At 48.4% G+C, this 21,169-nt stretch overlaps 2 protein-coding genes across 2 annotated transcripts in view; both read right to left on the bottom strand.

Moving 5' to 3' along the window:
• Positions 1-1,012: 1,012 nt before the first annotated feature.
• Positions 1,013-4,998, bottom strand: edn1 (endothelin 1). The gene is made up of 5 exons (XM_061255824.1): positions 4,765-4,998; positions 4,018-4,174; positions 3,753-3,914; positions 2,988-3,080; positions 1,013-2,121 (listed from the first exon to the last, which is right to left on the bottom strand). The coding sequence occupies exons 1-5, from the start codon at positions 4,823-4,825 to the stop codon at positions 1,995-1,997; spliced, it is 600 nt and encodes a 199-aa protein (XP_061111808.1). The 5' UTR covers positions 4,826-4,998; the 3' UTR covers positions 1,013-1,994.
• A 2,509-nt stretch (positions 4,999-7,507) lies between these two features.
• Positions 7,508-21,169, bottom strand: part of hivep1 (HIVEP zinc finger 1) — a 46,177-nt gene continuing 32,515 nt past the window's right edge. The window contains exons 4-9 of the mRNA XM_061255805.1: positions 12,713-18,591; positions 12,476-12,609; positions 12,177-12,352; positions 11,819-11,920; positions 9,575-10,122; positions 7,508-9,172 (exon numbers count right to left, since the gene is read on the bottom strand). Of these exons, the coding sequence (XP_061111789.1) occupies positions 8,108-9,172; positions 9,575-10,122; positions 11,819-11,920; positions 12,177-12,352; positions 12,476-12,609; positions 12,713-18,591 (7,904 nt within the window). The 3' untranslated portion in view covers positions 7,508-8,107. The remainder of the gene's footprint in view (positions 9,173-9,574; positions 10,123-11,818; positions 11,921-12,176; positions 12,353-12,475; positions 12,610-12,712; positions 18,592-21,169) is intronic.

Here is a 21,169-nt window from a genome sequence, read left to right on the forward strand (position 1 = left end):
TTTACATCAGGGTTTTCTTCCGTTCTTCAGTACAGCAGCTGTGCTGGGGGAACTGTGCAGCTGATGCAGCTGGAGTAAGGAGACTGCAGGCGCCTGATTGGCCAGATCCCTCGCTAGTGACCAATGAGGTAAGGGTCACCCTGCTGACCGAAGCCCTCCCTTCCCTGTGTGACCCTGAGTCTAGTTACACACTCAGGACTCCTGGCCATGAAAAAGTAGCAATTCTGCCCAGATTCTTCAGCCGGGTGCACCGCTTGGACCCCGCCCCTTCATACGCATGAAACATTTTTGTGATTTAATACCCGATATCTCCAAGCCTTGCAAGGGCTAAAGAAAATTGAGCGCTGTTGAAAATGACTTGGTTCGGTGCCAGCATGGGAGGCTGAAGAAATTGTTTGTGTTCTTTTTTTTCTTTTTTTTACGAGTAATCCTCCGCAGCCTCAGAAAACAACCTGCACTCTCATTACGGTAGATTTCACAGAGCTGAGAGGGTCCCTTCGGCTTTTCTGCTCTTACTTACAGAGCCACTTACCGAACTGAGAGATGCAGCACTTTAGCAAAAGCCCCAGGAGAAGTCTCTGTCCCCGTCCGTCTGTGTCTATGCCTGTATAAGACAACAGCAACCCAATGTCTCCGTTTAGCACTGTATTGTAAATGTCCTGCTCGGTCCCAACTAACCCCAGATACACGTGTCAGGTCCCCTCCTGACGAGCACCAGTTTCTGATATTTTCTGGATAATTTATGCTCCAGAAGACCTGATCCCAGAGCAACCCTAATATTGTAAAATTCGGCAGGAAGTGCAGATACTAAAACCTATTGCAGCCTTGCTATCCTTCCTTTGACCTCTGACCTCAGCACTGAAATACGCTGCCATTGGCTATCCCAAGGTGGACCTTTCAGATCTTTACTTGCTGACACGTCTCAGGCACATGAACATCCCTGGAGGCTCACTCAGACTGTGTTTGAAAAACGTGCCGGTTTGCAGGAAATTAAGTGGAGCACAAAAGGATGTAGTTTAAATAGGCAGTGTTTTATTTCTTGCAGTATGCCTTTTTCGTGGCATTATTTTCATGAGCCATTTCACAGAAATGACAAACAGTGATAATCACAGACCAATGTGGCCAAGTTAAAATACATATTTAACATGGATAAACTCTGCTGAAGGAATTTGTAATAATATGATTGCATCTTACATAATTCTCATTATACAATGTGTATAGAAAGCTCATATGTATTTCATACAACACAGAATAGAGTGAAAGTCATAAAGAACCCTCTCTCCCATGTTGGAGTGGTCATTCACAATGATGGAATCTTCATAGCTACACAGTGACCCAAAACAATAGAAAAAAGTCCCCAAAAGTGGCTTGTAGTATATGATAGTCTTGTGGTGGTTCGTTTGGTTTCTTCTATATCCAGACATAGACATTTTATTCTGTTGCTTCATGGGAAATTGTCCATGTATTCCTGGTGGGAGTTGAGTGCAGCAAGGACAAGATAATGTGTGGTTAAGTAATCTTCTTATGTGACAGTCTCCGCGCTTGAACGCTCTTATTTGAAGTAACTTTTCTCATGTATCTGGACATGCTGACAGTCACAAAGTCTGATGAAAAAGGGCAACTGACAAAGGGCACTTGTGAGTGACAGCAGGACCTGGCAGAGGTAGCTTTAGCATTGGTGGGTGGGGGTAGATGGGTAAATGCCACTGGAGGACCTTGTGGAGAGAGAGGTGATTAGGTCCTGTACTGTAGGTCCAGCACTGTACATCCGCTGCATCTCTTCAACCTTTAACTCGTCCGCACATGATCTTGAGGCGATGGGACTTCTGGCCAGGGGCCACAGCTCTGCCCTGTGAGGGGCCAGCCACCCAGCACTGCGGTCTGTCCTGAGATGTGTATCATCCTGCTCGTTGGTCCATCGTGGCAGACCATTAGGAAGGGTCTCCGTGTCCCTTTCAGATTAGGGCAGGGACTGGCAGGACCCGCCACCCCTCCTAGGGGGCCGCTTTCTTGCCCCCTTGTGCTCTCGCTTGTGCCCGCTTCTGTGCCCGGCGCAAGATCGCCCGCCACATGTTCCTCAACGCCCAGGGCGTCCTGCTCCATGGGCGACTGTCCTCTGTCCTGAGAAACAGGAAGAATGAAACGATAAGTATCTCATCACCAGAAACAGAGCCCCAAATATTCTCCGGCCTGATCTGAAGCCTAATTCTTTTACTGCTGGATCTCAAACAGAACTGAGAACGCACAACCTCAGTCCTAGTTAGTGTGCGGTGAGCACTCTGCCGCAAAATGGCAGCCGTGCATCACCCGGGTGGGCGCTACACATCGGCGGTGGTTGAGGCGAGTTACCGTCTCATCGCTGTCAGGCGCTCAGAGTGTCTAGAAAAGCGCTATATAAATGATGATCTATCTAGTTTAGCCTCTGATCCCAGTCACTTTAATCCGGAATTTGATGCGAAAACGAAATAGCCTGCCAATTGTGGGATATGTTGCCATTTCATTAAGCTGTCAAAATAACAGACATTGGCGCCATGGATTTTTTTGGTTTTGCATTTGGACAAGATTCTACACGAGCGAAGTCAACGCTGCAAGACGTTTCCTTTTCATGGTACACACGTCCCACTTCGAGGGCCTCTGACATCTATCATCTGACGCAACTTTGAACTCATCACAAGGGCTGCAAAGGGTGAAACGGTTTTAGAAACGATTTCACACCTTTGATCTTGGCCACTTCTTTCTCATTATACCGCTAGCTTGTGCTGTAACATCCAGCGAGCGTTCCCCTTTAGAGGCAGTGTCAAATCGCTGAGAGCACTCCGTTCATCTCTGCTACTTCATCCCTTCAAGTTTCAGTAAATTGCACTTTCTGAAGATTACGCCTTGCTAAAGACATGCCTGGCATGAGACTGTAATTACTTTTTTTGCAATTATTCGGCAAATAGATCTCAGGTATTTTCTTTTCTTTGCAGAATGACGTTTTTTCTTACCTTTTAATCTGCCTCTTGTTGGCTGCCCGGTTGTACAAGCACTGCCACGTGGTGCACCCGCTGCCCTGGGAGGGGAGTCTCGCTGCCTGCGACCTGAGAGTGGGGAAGTGCACGTTAGCACAGGAACTACGGGCTCAACCACCCGAGGGCACATTATCCCCACAGCGCTTTTAAAATAAAATGTCTAACATTGAATATCCAGGAATTAAAGCTGTATGAATAAGATCTGCATTCCGTATGAAGTCTGAAAACTGACTGAACCTCAGCATTTCTGCCAAAGGTGGAGAAAAAGGCCAATAGTTTATTTTGCAGTACCATTATGCCAGAGTATTACATTGAATATCGGGAAACAGTCAATAATTGTAATACATTAAATACCATTATAAAGTCAATATAAAGAGTAGTACTCAGATTCAAGAGTTTCACAGATATACGTGTGTGCATTTGTGTGTAAATGTATCGATATGTGCAACTAGCGCTATATCTGTTTCTGGTTTTCATGCCAATTTCTGGCTTGAATGACTAAAGTAGCCCTAAGATTTACATCATCTGATTTGAGCTAAATTTCCTGATAAGCGCATGGACACACTGTTCTTGTGTTGTGTCCCTATATGAAACGTTTTACTGTGATTTGATCTATGAGTGGACCAGTGTTGGGGTGTACAGCCAATTAGCTAATTAAGACAGGGTAACTGATGGAAACAATTGCGCACCCCTATATTAGACATTCATTCTGTAAAATGTTCTATAATTTTGGAAGCTTACCTAGCCGGGGTATTATCTGGTTGACAGAACATCGAGCACGTGCTGTCTTCTTTATCCGCGCACTGGCAGCGTTTTCTCTGCTGTGTGCGCGAGAGCAGCAAGGGCTTCTCGAGCGATCGCTTCTTTCTCGGAGCGCTTCCCAGACCGTAGGAAACTGTGCGTCTGGTTTAAAAAAATAAGAATAAAATTAGAACAATTCGTTTATCAATCTGGTATTGCTAAAGCAAACACGATTGTAGCCGGTAATTGAGTAAAGTGCGCTTACTCTGGCGTGTTGATCCATATAATGTCGAGGTGACAGAAGTAGATGCACTCCTTGTCCAAGAACGTAGCGCAGGAGCAGCGCTTTGTCCTGATGTGGCGCGGTGAAGGTCGCGTTGTCGCCACTGGCTCTGTCTCCGGACTCGTCGGGGCTGGGGTCACTGGTGATGGAGAGGTACGAAAAGGAAAATTAAGCGACAGCACATCTGAGAGAGCAGTTAATAATATGGGCTGTAGGCTATAATAACGACGCGTTTGGTGCTACAGCTTGGGAATCAACATAAATGCCATGTCAGTTAGTTAACAGTTAGTTAGTTAGTTAGTTAGTTAGCTAGTTCGTTTAATAGTCTCATATGTTTTAAGAAATGTCCCCAGTAATAAGTACAGTATTTGATTCAATATAAGACATGCATATATAATATGTTTAACGATAACCGCAAGGTCTGTGCGCACCTGTCTGAGCCCGCAAGGTGGTCAAAGTCATGCCAACGTAGCGTAAAGTTATGTTAAGTGCACTTTTTCCGTTGTTCTTTGGTAGCGTTCTCCACATTGTTGTAAAACGCGAGATTCTTATCACTTTTAGTGGTATGTGTTTCCATCTATATAATGAGCACTAACTGCATCTCACTGTGCACAATTTCGTTCTAACATACCACTCTACACATTTTCGCAAACTTTGTTACTAAAATACAATTTAAAATACATTGGTGAATACTTGAATTACTGGATAGGAGAATCAACTAGAACTTACCTGTTTGTAAAAACCCAGAGACAATGATCGATAGCACGGTGATAACTACGCGTAATTCCATTTTGAACTTCAGTTTGTGTTTGCTTCTTTTGCTCTTTTGCTTTCCAAAAATGATAGTCCATATAAAGTGTTAGATGACAGCAGCCCTAAAAAATCACTAAATGCAAAGTGATTATTATTTGAAAAAGCCCGCTTCCATATAGCTTAGATTGAGCTCCAGTGCTTCCCCTTGGGCTGTTCTGTTAGTGATTATGCTACTGTTGCTGAAATAGCCTATATATATGCAACGGCACCCCCCTCTCTAGCCCCCCTCAGACGCGTGTAAACAATTTTGTACTCTGACTTTTTAGTAGACAATACCGTTTGTTAACAGCCTCCGACAAGCAAGCTGCCTGCAGACCGAGATAAGAACTGAGCATTTGCTGATGATGACGGGTGGAGACGCCAAGTGGTAGCGCGAGGTGAGACTCTCAAGCGAAGCGCGCGACACTGGCATTTTCTTTACAGCAGATGGAGAGCGTGGACAATCTTTGTACAAAGACATGGATTTTTTTTTAAAGTGCGTGCATTTTAATATTTAACTACGGTTCTTAATATTTGTTGTTGAAATCGTATCGATTCCATCCCCTTTAAGTTTTCTCATGGAAATCTGAACGGCGATGAATGATTTATTCTGGCTTGTTTATAAGAGTAAAGTGAACAAATTGTGCTAAAATGAGACACGTTTTTCTAGTAAAAATATGTTATACATACATGATTTATGAAAAAATACAATACAATTGCGCGTTGTGATATTTATCCATAGAGTTCAATTTGTAGAAAACTATTCGATTTGTAGAAAGGCTATTTGACTTTAGGAACAATTGCTTGCATTAATTGTTTCATTTTGTCCGACTCTGTTTGACTCTTTCTATTATGCCATGCATTAATTACGAAGTATCACCTAACAGGTTCGCCCATGGTGTGACACACAGGTTTAATGGAGCCACATGTTTAAACTTGACACATGGAGTATTTTGAAATGTATCATTTGAAATTATTTGGGAGAATAGAAATGAATCATTTTCCTTCTGGGTTTTTGACTCAAAGAATAGGTATTTAGTCATTTTATATTTCAGGGTGGAATAAATGTGAGGTTACAATTATAGGCTTGTATTGAGTCAATTCAGTTTTGAGGTAGAAGACTTGTATTTCCAGTCCCTGTCATTGCATTTTTTGGGATCGATGTTCGTTAAAAAAACATTCCAGGTGTTTCATATGTTATACCGTATAGAAAAACATAAAGAGCATTCTTATATGAATTTTGACAAAATACCAGATAGAGCTTTGAAACTAGAGGGCTGTAGCTCTTAATTGAGGCGTTGGATTTTGATAGTAGAAGATAGTAGCTCTTTATCTATATGTAACAACTTTGCTCACATGCCCATTGAGTCAGAAGACTGGCACGCTCTCATTGCTAACTTCAGCTTGTCGCCACCAGGGGGAAACCTAACCTGCATTTTTGAAAGGGAGTCTTGCAATCATTGCATCAGTTTGACTGGAATGGTTTCCTCATTCTGCGCAGTAGGGGCAGTACATATATGATTTTTATTTCCCAGTTGAATCCTGGCCCAGGGAACTGATTGTGCGATTCCTTATTGTAACGTCCATCAGGATCACATCAGTTTTTCATCTTGTTCTGCGACGAGCACTCGACGATGTAATGCTATGTGTCATTTGTACCTTGCTAGAAAGATACAGAGTGAACCAAAAAAGGCAGCTACAGTGAGTCACCAGCTCTGTATTTCTCTGCATTCCCATGGGCAAAGAACACTCAGTACATGTCTTAACTCTTCAGGCAACTGCAACCCGTTTGGTTTTCCATCCTACTTCAGGGGGCATCGCAGGTCCGGGTACAGGGCCATTCCAAAGCCTCACAGCCACCCACTTCTACCATTCCGCCATTTTATGCATCTCGGATATGGCTCATGTTATGCTGCACATGCTGGGACGGAAAGACTTCACATGCCCTTGTTAGTTTCAGTAATGTGTAACGATGAGAGCAATGCTTCTTGAACCTCACAATGGGGCTAAACAACCACTCATAATCAGTCACTCTCCAGTCTGAACCAATCAAATTACTGGCTCGTTTGAAGCATCAAAAGGCTACTCCAGAGCAAACAAAAAAATCCACAAATTTGTTTAATTTAGGGTTACGGATAGCAAAGGGTAGCCGTGCCTATTTCTGTCAGGAAGCCTTCTGCTCCCATCAGTAATACATGTGCTATGGGGTGGCTAAACAGAGGACAGTAAAGTGACTGCAGCAAAATGTTTTTTTCTGTGCGCCATTCCAACCCGCTTCTTTCGTCTCCAAGTCGGCTGTAACCTAGCAACACCCGTCACGCCCACCCACTGCGCGACCTCACTCTGCAGGGACGGCCGTTGGCCAGTAGGGGGCTCCGTTGTCCCATCGTACCTCGGGCAAGGCGGGAGACACAGCTTTCAAAGGGGAGGATATCACCTCCCTCCCTCCCTCCCTCACAGACTTACTGCTGTGCCTGGTCCACAGAAATCCTGTAACTATGAAAACAATAATGCCTTTTCTGCAGCAGATCCCAGGCCAGGAAAGTGCCTCTCTCGGGTTGAAAGGCAGATGATCAATGGGTGTGAGGTGCATTAAGGATACCATGGATGGCTGTGTATGCTGAAACATTTCACCCCGATCATTGGAGAGATTTGCAAGCAATAAAGGACATAGGTAGCGTTTGCACATTTGTAAACAAAGTTTTACTGGTACAGGTCATTAGATAGATACCACAATGCAAAGCTACCGTCTTACACAGACCTATGGATCAAGGCCAGAGATGGAATACAATAAATATTTAAACTACAACATCAGTTTTTACATGGAAACATTGCCCCAAACCATAGAAATGTACATTTATCAGTGCAACATATATACTTTATTATCCCATATATTTATGATTGACATGAACTTTTCAAAATAAAAATTTTCCTCCACTTTTTTTGTTTTTAACTTCCATTTTCTCTAAATAAACACAAGTGACTACCAGATTTTGTACTAAATTATATACAGAAACTCCAAAAAGGCACGACTGTCTTTACAACATATACAAAAGTAAAAGAAAAAAATTCATCTGTAGCTGTCAAAAAAAAGGCTTTTGAAAACAAAATGAAGCGATTGGTCATCATTTGTGATTGCACATACAATATGAAATGTCAGAAAATGTGCTTTGAGAGAAGGACGGTTTGCAGAGACGCAAACCTTCTTAAGTGTTTTAAGTTTTACAAAGTGACAAAGCATTTCATAGAAAAAGAGCATTTAAATTTGGGGGGGGGGGGTTTAGGTAGCGATGACGAGTCTGTCTTCGTCGTCACTGGAGGCGTCGTTGTAGTCCACAGTCACCTGCCGCCGGGTGAACGGCAGCCTTTTCTGAGCCTCCAGCCCTCTGGCACCCCCTGCAGGACCGCTCCTGCCCGGCGACGACGTCACTTCCTCTCGCTCAACACCGCCCGCGCTGGGTCCTAAGGCTACGCCCACGGGCGGCGGGCTGTACGACATCGCTTCCTGCGAGACCTGAACTGCGGGGGCGGGCTGGGGCCGCGGGGCCGCGGAGGGGGCGGGCCGGGGGGGCGTGGCCGTGGCGGGTGCGGCGCTAGGGCAGCTGACGGGGGTCTCCGCGGCACAGGGCGGGGCGGCGGGGGCCACGGGGGCTGCTGGGAGTGGGCTGAGGGAGGGGATGAGGGTGGGCAGGGCGATGTTCAGGATCTGCAGCCCGGGGACGTGCGTCTGGGGGCTGGGCACGCCCTGGGGGCCCGGGCCGGCGGTCAGCACCTGCAGACCGAGCGTCTTGAGGGCGAGGCCAGGCTGCGGGAGGAGCTGGGCGGAGGGGAGGCCGGCGTTGGCTACGCCCACCACGCCCAGAGCTTCCAACCCCAGCGGCTGCAGGGCCTGGCCCCCCCCGAGGCCCATCTGGCCCAGCGGGAAGCAGGGCAGGAGCTCGGGGTGGAGCGGCCCGTCGGCCCGGGGGGGCGAGGGGGCGGCGGGGATCGGGCTGCCGCTCCGGTGGAGGACGCTCACGGCCGGGATGGTGAGCTGCATGGGTCCCGCCTGCACGGGCAGGAAGGTGGAGTACGCCGCCAGGCCCGCCGGCACCAGCTGGATGCCCCCCACCGGCACCATGCCGTAGGGCGAGCGGAACGGCTGCTGGGAGTGCAGCGGCAGGTGGCTGAAAAGGTGCGTGGGCGCCCCGCCCGCCCCGGGGTCCTGGATCTGCGTCTGGGGCAGGAAGCGCAGCGAGCCCGGGGGGTCGTAGGCCATGGGGGGAAGCAGGGTGGTCTGGGTGCTGCGGTCCACGGGGAACCCGGCCTCGCTGGTGTGCTGGGGGGGCGGGGAGGTCAGGGTGTCCTGGGAGGGAGGGGAAGGAGAATGTGTTAGAGCTGCACTCTAACAGGATTACCTCACCGTCGGCCTCACACATAGGACTTCATTCTCTGCAGAAAATGTGAAAGAGGAAAAATAAATGGCGGAAGAAAACAGAACAGCAGCGTGGGGGAGAGAGAATCACGGAGAACCACGGAGACAGGACTCAAAGGCTGACAGAGTGAAAGAGAAAGAGGGAAAGAGAAATGGATAGACAAGAAGAGGAGAGGAACACTTGTACATAGAGAAAAGAGTTCCCTCCTCTCTGGTTGAAGGCGTGTTAATTAGTGAAATCAGCTGGAGTAGTGACAGGCTGGAGTGAAAGCCTGCATACTCTCGGTCATGGCACATGACTGGACACCCCTGATATAGAGAGAGAACGCTCACCTTGGGGCCCTTTCCTGGAGCAGGAGGGGTGGTGGGCGAGTCGACGTCCGGGTAGTCGATGGACATCTGCCTGCAGGGCGACACGGGGCTCATCATGGTGACCGACTCCGTGTCGGAGGAATGGGCGTCCGCCGTAGTGGGGAGGGGGAAGGAGAGCGGGGCGGAGACCATGGAGATGGGGAACGTGGGGAAAGAGAGGTAGGCGGGGCTGGGGGAAACCACGGAGACGGGGCTCATCATGGTCACGGACTCCGTGTCGGAGGCTTGCGAGTCGGAGCACGGGGGCGGCGGTAAGGAGAGCGGGGCTGAGCCGGGGGAAGCCGCGGAGATGGACATCTGGGCCAGGAGGGCACTGGGCAGGGCGTCCAGCGGCACGGCGGGGAGGTGCTGCGGGCTGGCCGAGACGGAGGGCGTGGCCGAGAGCCCGGACTCCGCCTGGCTGTCCTCCTCGTCCTCGTCCTCCCCGTCGTTGTCCTCGTCTTCCACGCCATCCGAATCCTCGCCGTCCGACCCGGGACGGTCTGTGCTGCCTGTCTGGCTGCGCTCTCCTAGCGGGGGGGAGGGAGAGGGGGGGACGGGGACGTAAGCTCATGGGTAAAGTGGATAAAGACACTGTTCTGTTTGTTTCCGCCTGCAGCCTAAGTCTCAAATTATACCTTCTCTCCACTTCCAACTTATAACTTAGCCAGCAGCCGATTACATTTCACCCGAAATATGAAAAGAACACAACTGTCAAGTACAGCTTTCGCCGCTGGGTAGTAAAGCAGCACTTTGTTTTGCTTTCTGGGTTGCCATAGTTAAAGAATTGGGACGTGTATATTTAAGGGGATTCTGAAGTTTTATGAGCAACTCCAGCTGAACTTCATGGAGTCCGGTAGCATCTCATTCACAGGCTTTCATTTTAGCTCAAGGTTAGTTCCCTTCCAATGCATATTCTCCTCCTGTGCTGACTGACAGCTATAGCACTGGCGTTTGTGGAAGATCAGGAAGTCTAAGTTAATCACATCATCTATGACCATCACTCAAACAGGCATTCTTGCAATAGCAATTAGAGTTTTTGCTTTGTAAGCAGTAAGTTCATGCTGATGCCTTTTTCTACTTGTCGGGCTATTGTCCGCTGTTCATTTCGGAATATTAAATGTTATGATTTTATGATATCGGTGCTTCGTGATTATACTTATGTCTACACACCAAATATTCTCTCTATAGCTGCAGCTGGCACAACTGCATGTGTTAATATTTTCTTAAATGAATTTGTATTTTTGTATTTGCATTTTGTGATTCCTTTGGACCAAGAAATGCTACCCAAGTGTCAGGATGAATCCAGCGGTACTTGCATCATGAATTAATATCCTCACACCATTTCAAGCCAGTAAATAAATTCACCTTAAAATTACTTTTTCCTGCCAACAATATTGGTTGAATAATGAGGGGCTTAACCTTTGCTATGAGATTTATGCCCCATATAAAACTTTCATTGGGCGTGCGAGAAATCTGCTTGGGTAAGGGTGCCAGGCAAGTGATAAAACTACAAAAAATAAAGATAATATGACTTAGAAAACAACAGGAATAATGAAATAGAAAAGAGCACAGCAGGCAGAGGAAGCACTGCAGCCGAGACCAAACCGAATTCAGCACCAGGAGGAACACAGACTCCTCCAGCGACAGGGACCACAGGAGATTTCCAGCTCCTCTCTCTAATATTAGAAGCAGCAATTTCCTCTTTCTAAGTGCAGTGCATTCCACCCACATGCGTCCTGAGGTCACCAGCCAGAGGGCTGCATTTGGTGCTTCCGATTGGATAGCGCCGCAGCCATCAATCAGAGCACAGTCAAACACACAATTCCCATTTAATGGCCGCTACTGTCATTACAACTATTAAAACCAAGGCCTCCTTTTGTTAAGGCACAGAGGATATGAATAAACACGATAAATGTTGCTGGCTGTGTGTACTTTGTAAAACGTCAAACAGTGCTCCCCTCTCTTCGAGAATGACTCAATGTTCCTTTTTTTTTTTTTTTTTTTGCAACACCCACATATTCTGAAAATCTGAAAAATTGTTGCCTTCCTTTTTTAATTCAATAAATTATAGCTCACACGTCTTTGTTTCTATAACAGGGAAATAATGCATTAGTACACCGTATTCTTCAGTAAAATATGTGTAATGGAAGAGATTCAATGATATCCATATCCACTTTGTACAGAGGTCTCGACCACACAAACACACACCCATGTGAAACATACCTGCATCATCCAGGTCCTGGTCATCCACTGAGCTCAGCGACACTCCCATCTCAATACACTTCTTACTATGGGCCTTAGACTTCATGTGTTTTGTCAGATTTCCTGTGGGGAAGAGAGGCATCTCAATGCCACTGAATTGATGCTGTATCAGCTGTATAAGTTTCGGATTGGGAGTGGGATTTTTCCTACACACCAGGACATTACGTATGCTATAAATTCATCCCCCAGATTCAAGGCTTTTGAAAGACTCCCCAAAACATACTGAGATTCCATAAAGGGGCATCTCAGACCTGAGCCTTGGTTTAGGTTTGTTAATGAAGTACAGGATTAACAATTTTAAAGAGCAATTTTTAAGCACCTTTAGTCTTAAAAGAGAAGTTGCAGTGGGTGCAGTGATAGGGGCGGACGTCGCTGTGTGTGCGGATGTGTTTGCGAAGCATGCTGGGCTTCTTGCAGCGGATGCCACACTCCTCACAAATGTACTTTCCCCGACCCCTGCCACGCACGTACACGTACTCCTCATTTGACTTGTACCTGTCAAACAAAGAAACCACAGAAGTCAGCCCACAACTCCAGTGGCATAGGTGTTGACTTACAACTGCCTTTTAACGAAAGGTCTATTTTGACTATTTTGGGAGTTTTCTGATAGGTACATACCCTCCATCGAATATTTTCACTCGCCTCGGCTCTGATTTGGAAGAAGATGAGTCCCTGTCAGACTCGTTGCTCTGCTGAGTTTCAGGTTTGAGTTTGCACTTGTCATTTGGCTTGCATGTCTGGGGGGTTATGACCTAAGGGCAGAATTCAGGGGAATTAGAATCAGGAATACAGTTAACCATCGTTATCGAGCAATACTTTGTGAATATTTAGTGCTGAACGAATCTGAAGAATCACCTTAGGCAAGCTGTCTTTCAGCTTGCTAGAGTAGGACAGGATGTCAGACTTGAGGCTTGTGGTAATGGCTTGAGTGTAGTGTGTTTTCTTGGCTATCTGTTTTGAGTTGAAGAGGGACATGACCACCTTGGTGGGGAGGCCCAGCGGGTTGGGGTTTTTTTGAGGGATGGACCAGGTGGAGTAGGCAGAGATCTTCTGGTCTGTCTGCGGGATGTGCAGGGACTTCCTCTTCATTAAGTAACACCAGGTGAGGGTGGTGGCAGTTTTCAGGCTGGGAAAGGACAGACGGTGACTGTCCCTCGTGTTAACAACAGACACCGATGCGGTCAGTTTCCCCTGAGCATGCAGGCTTAACGTCCGCACAGGAGACTTTGAAGGTGACCGCCCCTCCTCACACTTCCCAAGAGACTTTAGAGTGCAGTTGGGTGGCACAGGGGCAGAAGCTGGCCCTGAAGGTTCTGGATAGTTCTCCACAGCAGCAGGCTTGCTTTCGGCTGTCTGTCCTGTGGGGGCATTAACTCTGTTTTTACAGTTGTCCAGTGTCAGAGTGTCCACAGTGTCTGAACTTCCCACGTCTGTCTTCCCTGGATGCTGCTGGGGCGGTTCCAGATCAATGGGGCTGTCCACTGGCTCTGTTGTGCACACTTGGCGGACTAACATGAGTTTTCTCTGCCTGGTCACTTCCGCCATCTTGGAGTTTAGGTAGCTGAGAGACCTGCCGTCAGTGAGGCACGCTGCACCGTGTTCATCCTTTGCTCTTTTCTGCTGCTTCTCCATAGCAATGTCCAGGCTGTTAGCCGGGGACAGCATGCGCTTGCTGGATGCAGCAGGCTCCGGCTGTGGGCAGAGACCCATGGATGACATCTTCTGGACACAGTGCAAGGAGCCCAGGGAGGGCATGCTCCTGGAGTCACCGCTGCGGTTCTGGTTATCAGAACCTGAGCTACACTTGGACTGAGGGGTGGCGGACACTTGAGAGTCCTCTCCCTGCATGTGGGGATTTTTAATACTGCTGTCAGTGACATGCACAGGAGGTGGGCGGCTACAAGGTGCAATAGACGAGGCAGGGTTGAGCTCATGGGTGATCAGGATCTGGGGCAGGGAAGCCACGCCTGCCCGACTCTGAAGGCCCACAGGTAAAACAATGGAAGCTGCTGGATTGGCTACGATCTGGTGGCTCTGTGGAACCACACATATATTCTGAATTCCTCCAGTTGGATTGGATATACTGCTAACCTCTTTGACAACAGGCAGAGTTATTATAGGCAATGTGAGCTGTGTCCCAATCGTGCTTGAGGGGACATAGGCCGAGGTTTTGGGGGCAGAACACTGCAGCTGATACTTCGGAACAAGGCTTCTCTTATCTTGCGAGTCAGCAGAAGTGTTCTGAGCATCTTGCTGACCCACTACACTTTGCCCTGGAGCTTGTGGTGTCCTTTGGCAGATCGAAGTCTTGGAGCTTTGATGCCAAGGGTGTGGAAGGCCATGAACTGGAGCCTGTTGGGTTTGGCTGCCTAAGTTAATGCTCTGGACAGTCACTTCATTCTTCTGCTGTGGAGCCTCCCCGGAAGTCAACGGGTGTAAAATAAGAGGTTGGCCAATGCAAGGAAGACCTGTAGTATGAAATCTCTGCTGAGCCAAGACTGTATTTGCTGTGTTAATCTTCTGAAGGGCCACTGGGGGCTTGCCAGGTTGTAGCTGGTTTTCAAACCCGATTTTTAAGGACATCTGACGAACAAGAGGTCCCCTTCGCCTTTCAATAAGAGGAACCTGGGCCACAGAGACAGCCGGAGGACTTCTTTGCAAGGTAGTTTCCATAGGTGATATAGACCTGCTGGGCGAAACGGTGCCACAGTCAAAGGATTTACTGCGGTACTCAGACGCAATCTCCACCGAAGGCTGCGTGCAGCTGATCTGCTCTGAAGAAGCTCGCCTCATCTCTCTGGAGTCTCTGAGACCTGGGACTCCCAGGGTGTTGCAGGCTAAAGCCAAGTTCTGCACCTCTGGGGACCTGCTGGTACATTCGGCCCTGGATGGGCTGTCAGCTCGCGGAAGCTCATCTCTCTCAAACGAAGCTGAAACACTGGAACAGCGTGACAGGCTACTGTCTCTGCTGAGGCTGCGAGATAAGGTGGACTCGAAGCTCGACTCTCCTGAAGAGTGCTCCATTTCAGCTAATCGTATCCGTTTCTTTTTTGGAGGCAGCTTCTCCGTCGGTAGCTTGGACAAACTTTCACTCCTCTGGGGCCAACTAAAAGTTTCGGGTGGCTTCTCTGACTCGATACCCTGACTCTCCTGCTCACGGTCTGGTTCCTCGGTCACCAGAATTTCCGGTACCTGGATGTTATTTTGTCGCACTAGCCGGGACTGCTGTGTGGGAGTACAAATCTCACCGGGCATCGCTGTCGTGCGATTGGTGTGATGATCCTTTCCTGGCATGTCCCGATCTTTACACTTCGGTAAAGGTGCCAATTCAGTGTGGCTCTCCTTTGCGATGTTAACTGTTGTCGTTGTTGCAGTTTTGGTTATGCTCTGGCCCTCCTTTTCCACAAAATCCACAGGAGAGGATCTGTCAATAGATTCAGATGTCTCAAAGGAACTCGGTCTGCTGAAAGAGTTTGTATGTCGTATAACAGATGTACCACTACCTTGCCTTTGAAGGTCCCCCCTCTCTTTAGTGGTAATGCTAATCTGAGCCTCTCTGATAGGTGACAGTCTGGACTCTGAATCTGTACTCCTCCCCATTAGCTGTATTGGAGGGATTTGTGGCAGACTGCTGTTGGGCGGCAGATCCACTATAAGCGAGGCCTGTGGAAATGTCCTCGCTCGAATATCCTTGGAAAGTTGGCATGAGTCAAAACTTCCAGAGCACGGAGGATTTGTCTCTGTTGGAGACTGGTCATCGTCATCGCCCACACTTTTCATTTTTCTTCGTTTTCTTATTGATGTTTGTTGTTCCGCTATTGTTCGCTGACTAAAAGCATGAGGCTGTTGAATGCCACACGAAAACACATCTTGATCCACCTCCCGAGCAGCCACTGGCTTGTTCTTGGGTCCATGCAGTTCTGAGCAGTAGAACTTCTTGTGATTTTCAAAGTTTTCTCGTTTTCTGTACCGGTTACGACAAGTTTCACATTCAAACATTGTTCCTTTGTTCTGCTGTGGCCTTTTGTTTATCTCGGGTGCATGCTCAAATGACTTACTCTTCTGCATGAGCTCTGTAGACAAACTGGGTCCAAGGCGACCCTCATCCATGGACCGTGTGGACGCAAGGCCGTTACCCTCACCTGTAGAGGAATCTTCAATGGCTATCTGCCTCACAAGTGTCCGAGTGTGCACTGCTGGATTAGGTGTGGGAGGGGCTGAAATAAAAACGTCATCGTTGAGGGAACCGATTTTCTCATCAAATGACTGACAGCCACGCAGGACACGGGGCTGAGCTGCTACATTGGGGGGTAGTGCAGAAAAGCCAGGTGTTGTAGGCATGGAGTTACTCCTTGTTATTGGCAAACAGTCCATGGATGGATATTGAGGGGGAACAGAAAGGAGGAACACCTGTTTGGATTTATCAGTGGGAGTGAAAGGGGACTTTGGTATATCTGAGCTGGAGCTTGATCTCCTGCCTATTGGTTTAAGGTCAAACTGAAAAGAGTCCTTGAATATATAAGATTTTGGAGAGTCAATGCTTCCTCTCCTAGAGAGAGATGTTCTTCTTGGCTTCACACTGTCCAGCTGCTTGTCATCTACCACCGCCTCATTGTCTGATATGAGTTTTGAAATGCGTTCCTCAAGCGAGAGGGTTTTGGTCTCCAATGGTGGACGCATCTGACCCTGTAAAGCAGGGGGTTTCTCAAAATATGTTGCCTGCATGACTGTTGCCACAACAGCGGAATGACTAATCAGTGGGTTCTTGGACACGTCCATGTCTGTTGGGGGGGTAATCTTGACAAAGGGGCTTGGGGGACTCATAGCTTGGTCAGCGCTTTCAGAGCGAGAAAAGTAGCCGGAGTCTGTACTGCCCAAACTGCGTGGGCTCAGCAGGCCCTTCCCCTGCTGCTGCTGGTAAATGTCAGTGGCCTGCTGTCTTTGCAGCTGGGAGAAGTCTGTCGCTTCCTGCCTCTGCAGCATTGCATGGCCACCGCTGGGGGGCGATTTGCAGTGCCGGTCCTCATCCTCACTTATGGTGTCCTGCAGGGGACTCGGGCACTCGACTTCTGTCAAAGACGACAGGACTGTGACACTCGACCTGGGGGCCTGGGGCTCACGCTGCCTCTGAGCCTGGGCCAGCTCTGGCGTGGAGTCTGTGACCCTTGGACTGTCTGCGCGTAAGGGGGAGGCGTTCACAGAGTAGACCACTACCTTTGGCAGAGGGGCTGTCACTTTGGGCTCCAGGGCCTTTTGAAAGTCCCTGGCTTTTAAAGTCTCGAGAGCGGTCGGTGGCTCAGCTTCTCCTTGGCTGGCGTGGGCAGTGCTGGCACTATGCATGCTGCTCTCGGACAGTCCCGCGATGCTGCTCTGAGAGGACTCTGGGTCCAGGTCTGCAGCACTCTCGTCTTCACTCTCACCACTCTCCTCCGCATCAGAGTGTGCGCTGGGCGTCCGGTCTGATTCCTGCGACAGGGTCCCGCCGCCGGAGTCCGAGCGAGCCCCCAGGCCCAGCTTGATGGCGTGCGCATGGGACTTCTTGTGCTTGTAAAGGTTGCTCTTGGTCTTGAAGGAGAAGCCGCAGGTGACGCAGGGGTAGGGCCGCTCCCCCGTATGAGAGCGGATGTGCTTCAGCAGCACGCTGGGCTTAGCGCAGTGTCGACTGCAGTACTCACACACGTATTTGCCTGGCTTCTTGCTCTTCTGATCCTTGGCCGAGGAGCTACACATCTGCTCCAGCCCCGAGGAGACGATGGTGGCCATTTGCACCGGATGGAAGCCAGGCGTGACAGGTACCTGAATGGCACTGGGCACACTGGCTGAGACAGACTGGCAAGTTTGCACTGTTGGCTGGCTCTGTGGGAGGACCTTGGGCCCCGAGGGGACCGGGGTGGTCATGGTGCAGGTGGGCATGGCACTGTAGCTCTGATGGAGACCCTGTTTTTCCCCTTGGCGGGGACCTGTTTGCACCAGTTCCTGCATTCGGCCTGGCGGATACGCCTGTGAGGACGGGTACTGCACAGGTGGTGCCTGACCCGGAGCCAGGCCACTCAGTGGCACTGGTTGGGAGACATGCTGGTAGTACTGCTGTTGCTTGGAGGCCACCGTTAGTGTAAGCTGAGCTGGGATGCCCACATTAACAGCGGACATGGCCATATTGGCCTGGGCAGTGACGGTTGGTCCCGCTGTCCTTCTGTGGGTCGGGGAGAAGGAGCTCTTCCTCTCCGCCAACGAGCAGAGGTCTGGCTCCATAGCCTTTAGCAGGACCTCCAGTGGGGCGGGAGAGTGGGAGGTGTTGGTGTTGTCGCTGTTGGCTGACCCACCCCAGCTGTCCTTCAGAGAGCCCTCTGAGCCATGGGCCGGGCCCCTCTCTTCATCACAGGGCTCGAAAGACTGCTGCTGGACACTGCACCTCTCTGTTTGCATGGGCCTTTCGCGGCTGGCTGCTGTGGGCGTGGCTTTGGCCCTCACTGGCTGTCCCTCAGGGGGGCCGGGCAGAGACTGCGCGCCATCATCGGGTTCTCCATTCTGAACGGGCACAACGGGTTGGTTCTGGGAGGGGCTACTGGCGAAGGAGCAGGAGGGCGTGGCTTCCTTGACGGCTGCTGTCCTGGCCTGCGAGGGCTTCTTCACAGGGGACTTGGGAATCTTCTTTAGCTGGGTCTCTGCCACCACCTTCTTCCGTTTCAGGCCTTTGATGCTGTCCGCACTCCGCCGGCTGTTCTCAGTCACACCTACACAGAGGGAAGAGACGAATAGCCGGCTGTCATTTCAAAATAACACAAGATTGATTTTTTTTTTTTTTTCCAAGAGGATTTTCCTTCATCAGAAAAAAAAAAAATCTTGATAAGAACCGTTATTCTTTTTATATATTTTTTATTTGTGGGGTTTCAGGCAGTGGATGCACTGTCAACAACCAAACTGCCATTGCAGCTGCTTGACAACTTGTCATATTAGTGTTATTACATTTATCTTCTCCTTGTACTGGCTCTGTTCCAAACCTCCCCACACAAGAAAACTGACTAAATGATTTGTCGCTGAATTTGTTTGCACGGCACCGTTAAACCAGCCGTCAGGAATCTCAGTCAGTCTATGTGTATTCGCCCGTTCCTTGCTCCTGTGCCCACAGTCACCGTTGTGGCAGAAGATGTCTTTCATCCCTGTTCTCCCGATTCTAATATGGACATAACACGTCCACTGCCTGACGGCGTGTTGCAGTGAGGTCAGAGGTCACCAGCAACGACGCCTTTTGGGTTTTTGCAGCTGATGGCCTTCGTCTGAGGTGCAGAAAGGTGCAGAATAACTATGGTCTGTTCTGGTTGGCATGGAAATGGGAGGGAAAGGAAATGGGGACGTGATTGTGCTCTCTGGGAGACTGGACCCACAAGCACTGTACCCCTTAAATCAGCACGTAATCTAGGAAAAATAAAGAGAAACGTCTTTTCCTCTGTGGTTTTTCTGAAGGCTAGGCAGTCTGTATACTCTCCAAACTATTAAAGCATAACAAATGTAATTTAATCATAATAAACCCATGATGCAATCAACATTTGGATTAAACAGCTAAATGAAAAAATACAATTGATGTCATTTTAACTTTGCCATATTATTATGGAGGAAACTGGGGCAATAATGCTCAACAGCTTGCATTTTAAAAGCTTAATTAAAGAAATGTGTCCTGTTGTTTGTGATGCTAACAAACAACACGAACTGCTAATCCGGTGTTGTTGCATAACACCCCTCGATGCACAAATTCCTCTTCACAATGTTCTGACACCTTCATAAAAACACGCTCACATGGCTGAATATTTGGATAACGTCCTAGGCTCTATACAGCACAATATAAACAGCTTTTAATAACAGCACACAGTTATTGCATAATAATGCAGACAGTCATTACATAATAATCATAATAAACACAAGACTTTTAAAACATTCATCGGTAATAGCGACCATAAACATCTATGACAGTACCATTACTGATAAGAATGCTGATATGTCATTCATGCTACAAATAAAACCTAAAACGACTGGTTTTGCCATAACCTAGCTTGTTACACGGTATGAGGAAAGACACACGTGGACGAACACACGCCTGAGTACTGAGTTTTCACAAGACTGATACACAGCAGGCCAGCATGTTGTGGCTGGCACTGTCAGCTTTCGGGAAATGCACCCAGAAAAGGCTTGCCATAATGCCCTCCCTTCTCAGCCTATCAAGTCAGAAGTCACATCCATCACAGATTCAAGGCAAACATCGCATTTCCTTGAGCAGATCGTTCAGGATTCTTAAACCAGATCAATCGATCGCAGATCCCGAGACGGATCACTCACAGATCCCCGAGACGGATCACTCACAGATCCCGCGAGGCAGATCACTCACAGATCCCGAGGCAGATCACTCACAGATCCCGAGGCAGATCACTCACAGATCGCAGGCTCCTCTGAAGCTGCTATTGGTTTGTGAATCTGGAGGTCCTGCTCAAACGCTGTGTCTGAACCTACTGTGGCCCACACATCATTATTTATTACACCCACACTATCTCTCTCTCTAGCTCTCTCTCTCTCTCTCCCTTTCCCTCCCTCTCCCTCCCTTCCCCTCTTCTCCCTCTCCCTGTCTCAAATTCAAAGGCGCCTTCTTATTGCAGCGATCAGAAAAAAGAACGGTATTGGCAGTTGAGAGAATCCATTCTATTAACGTCAAAATATCACGGTACAACTCTTAATTATGGCATATTTCAATGCAAAAGCAATGCAAATGAGGATGTTTCTGCTGGTTTCTCTCGGTCTATAAACAGAACGGGTGTTGTGATAGAGTGAGCAAACTGCGGTCGGCACACAGACAGTGGAATGAGAGGCTAACAGTCTCAATCGTATCCTCCTCTCCCAGTAGGACGGGACTCAGGAATAGCAGCACGTCGCAGCAGGGGGTCAGATTCACTGCTGTTTATCTCTGTTGCGTACAGCTGTATTCTGGTAAACAGGAAGTGCATTTATGCAACTGTGGGCATAAACGCAATGCTATTGTGTTTTTGACGTTTTGCGTTTGCTATGTGTTTTTTTAGGGGCAATTATGTCTGACTGTGATTCAAGTTCGTTTGTCCCAGTTTCATGACTTCATATGCAATTTTACATTCATATCTTCATCCAGCAACAGCTTACATTTTTTAATAAGGCTGGATATTTCTTGAAGAAATTCAGGGTAAGTAGCTTGCTGAAGGACAGAACAGCAATACCTGGCCTGGGACCCAAACCTACAACCTTGGACCTTGCAAGTACAATTTAATGTAATGTCCATTTCAATCTGAGTGATAG

This window comes from Conger conger, chromosome 9 (assembly GCF_963514075.1).
Source record: "Conger conger chromosome 9, fConCon1.1, whole genome shotgun sequence".
Taxonomy (NCBI): domain Eukaryota; kingdom Metazoa; phylum Chordata; class Actinopteri; order Anguilliformes; family Congridae; genus Conger; species Conger conger.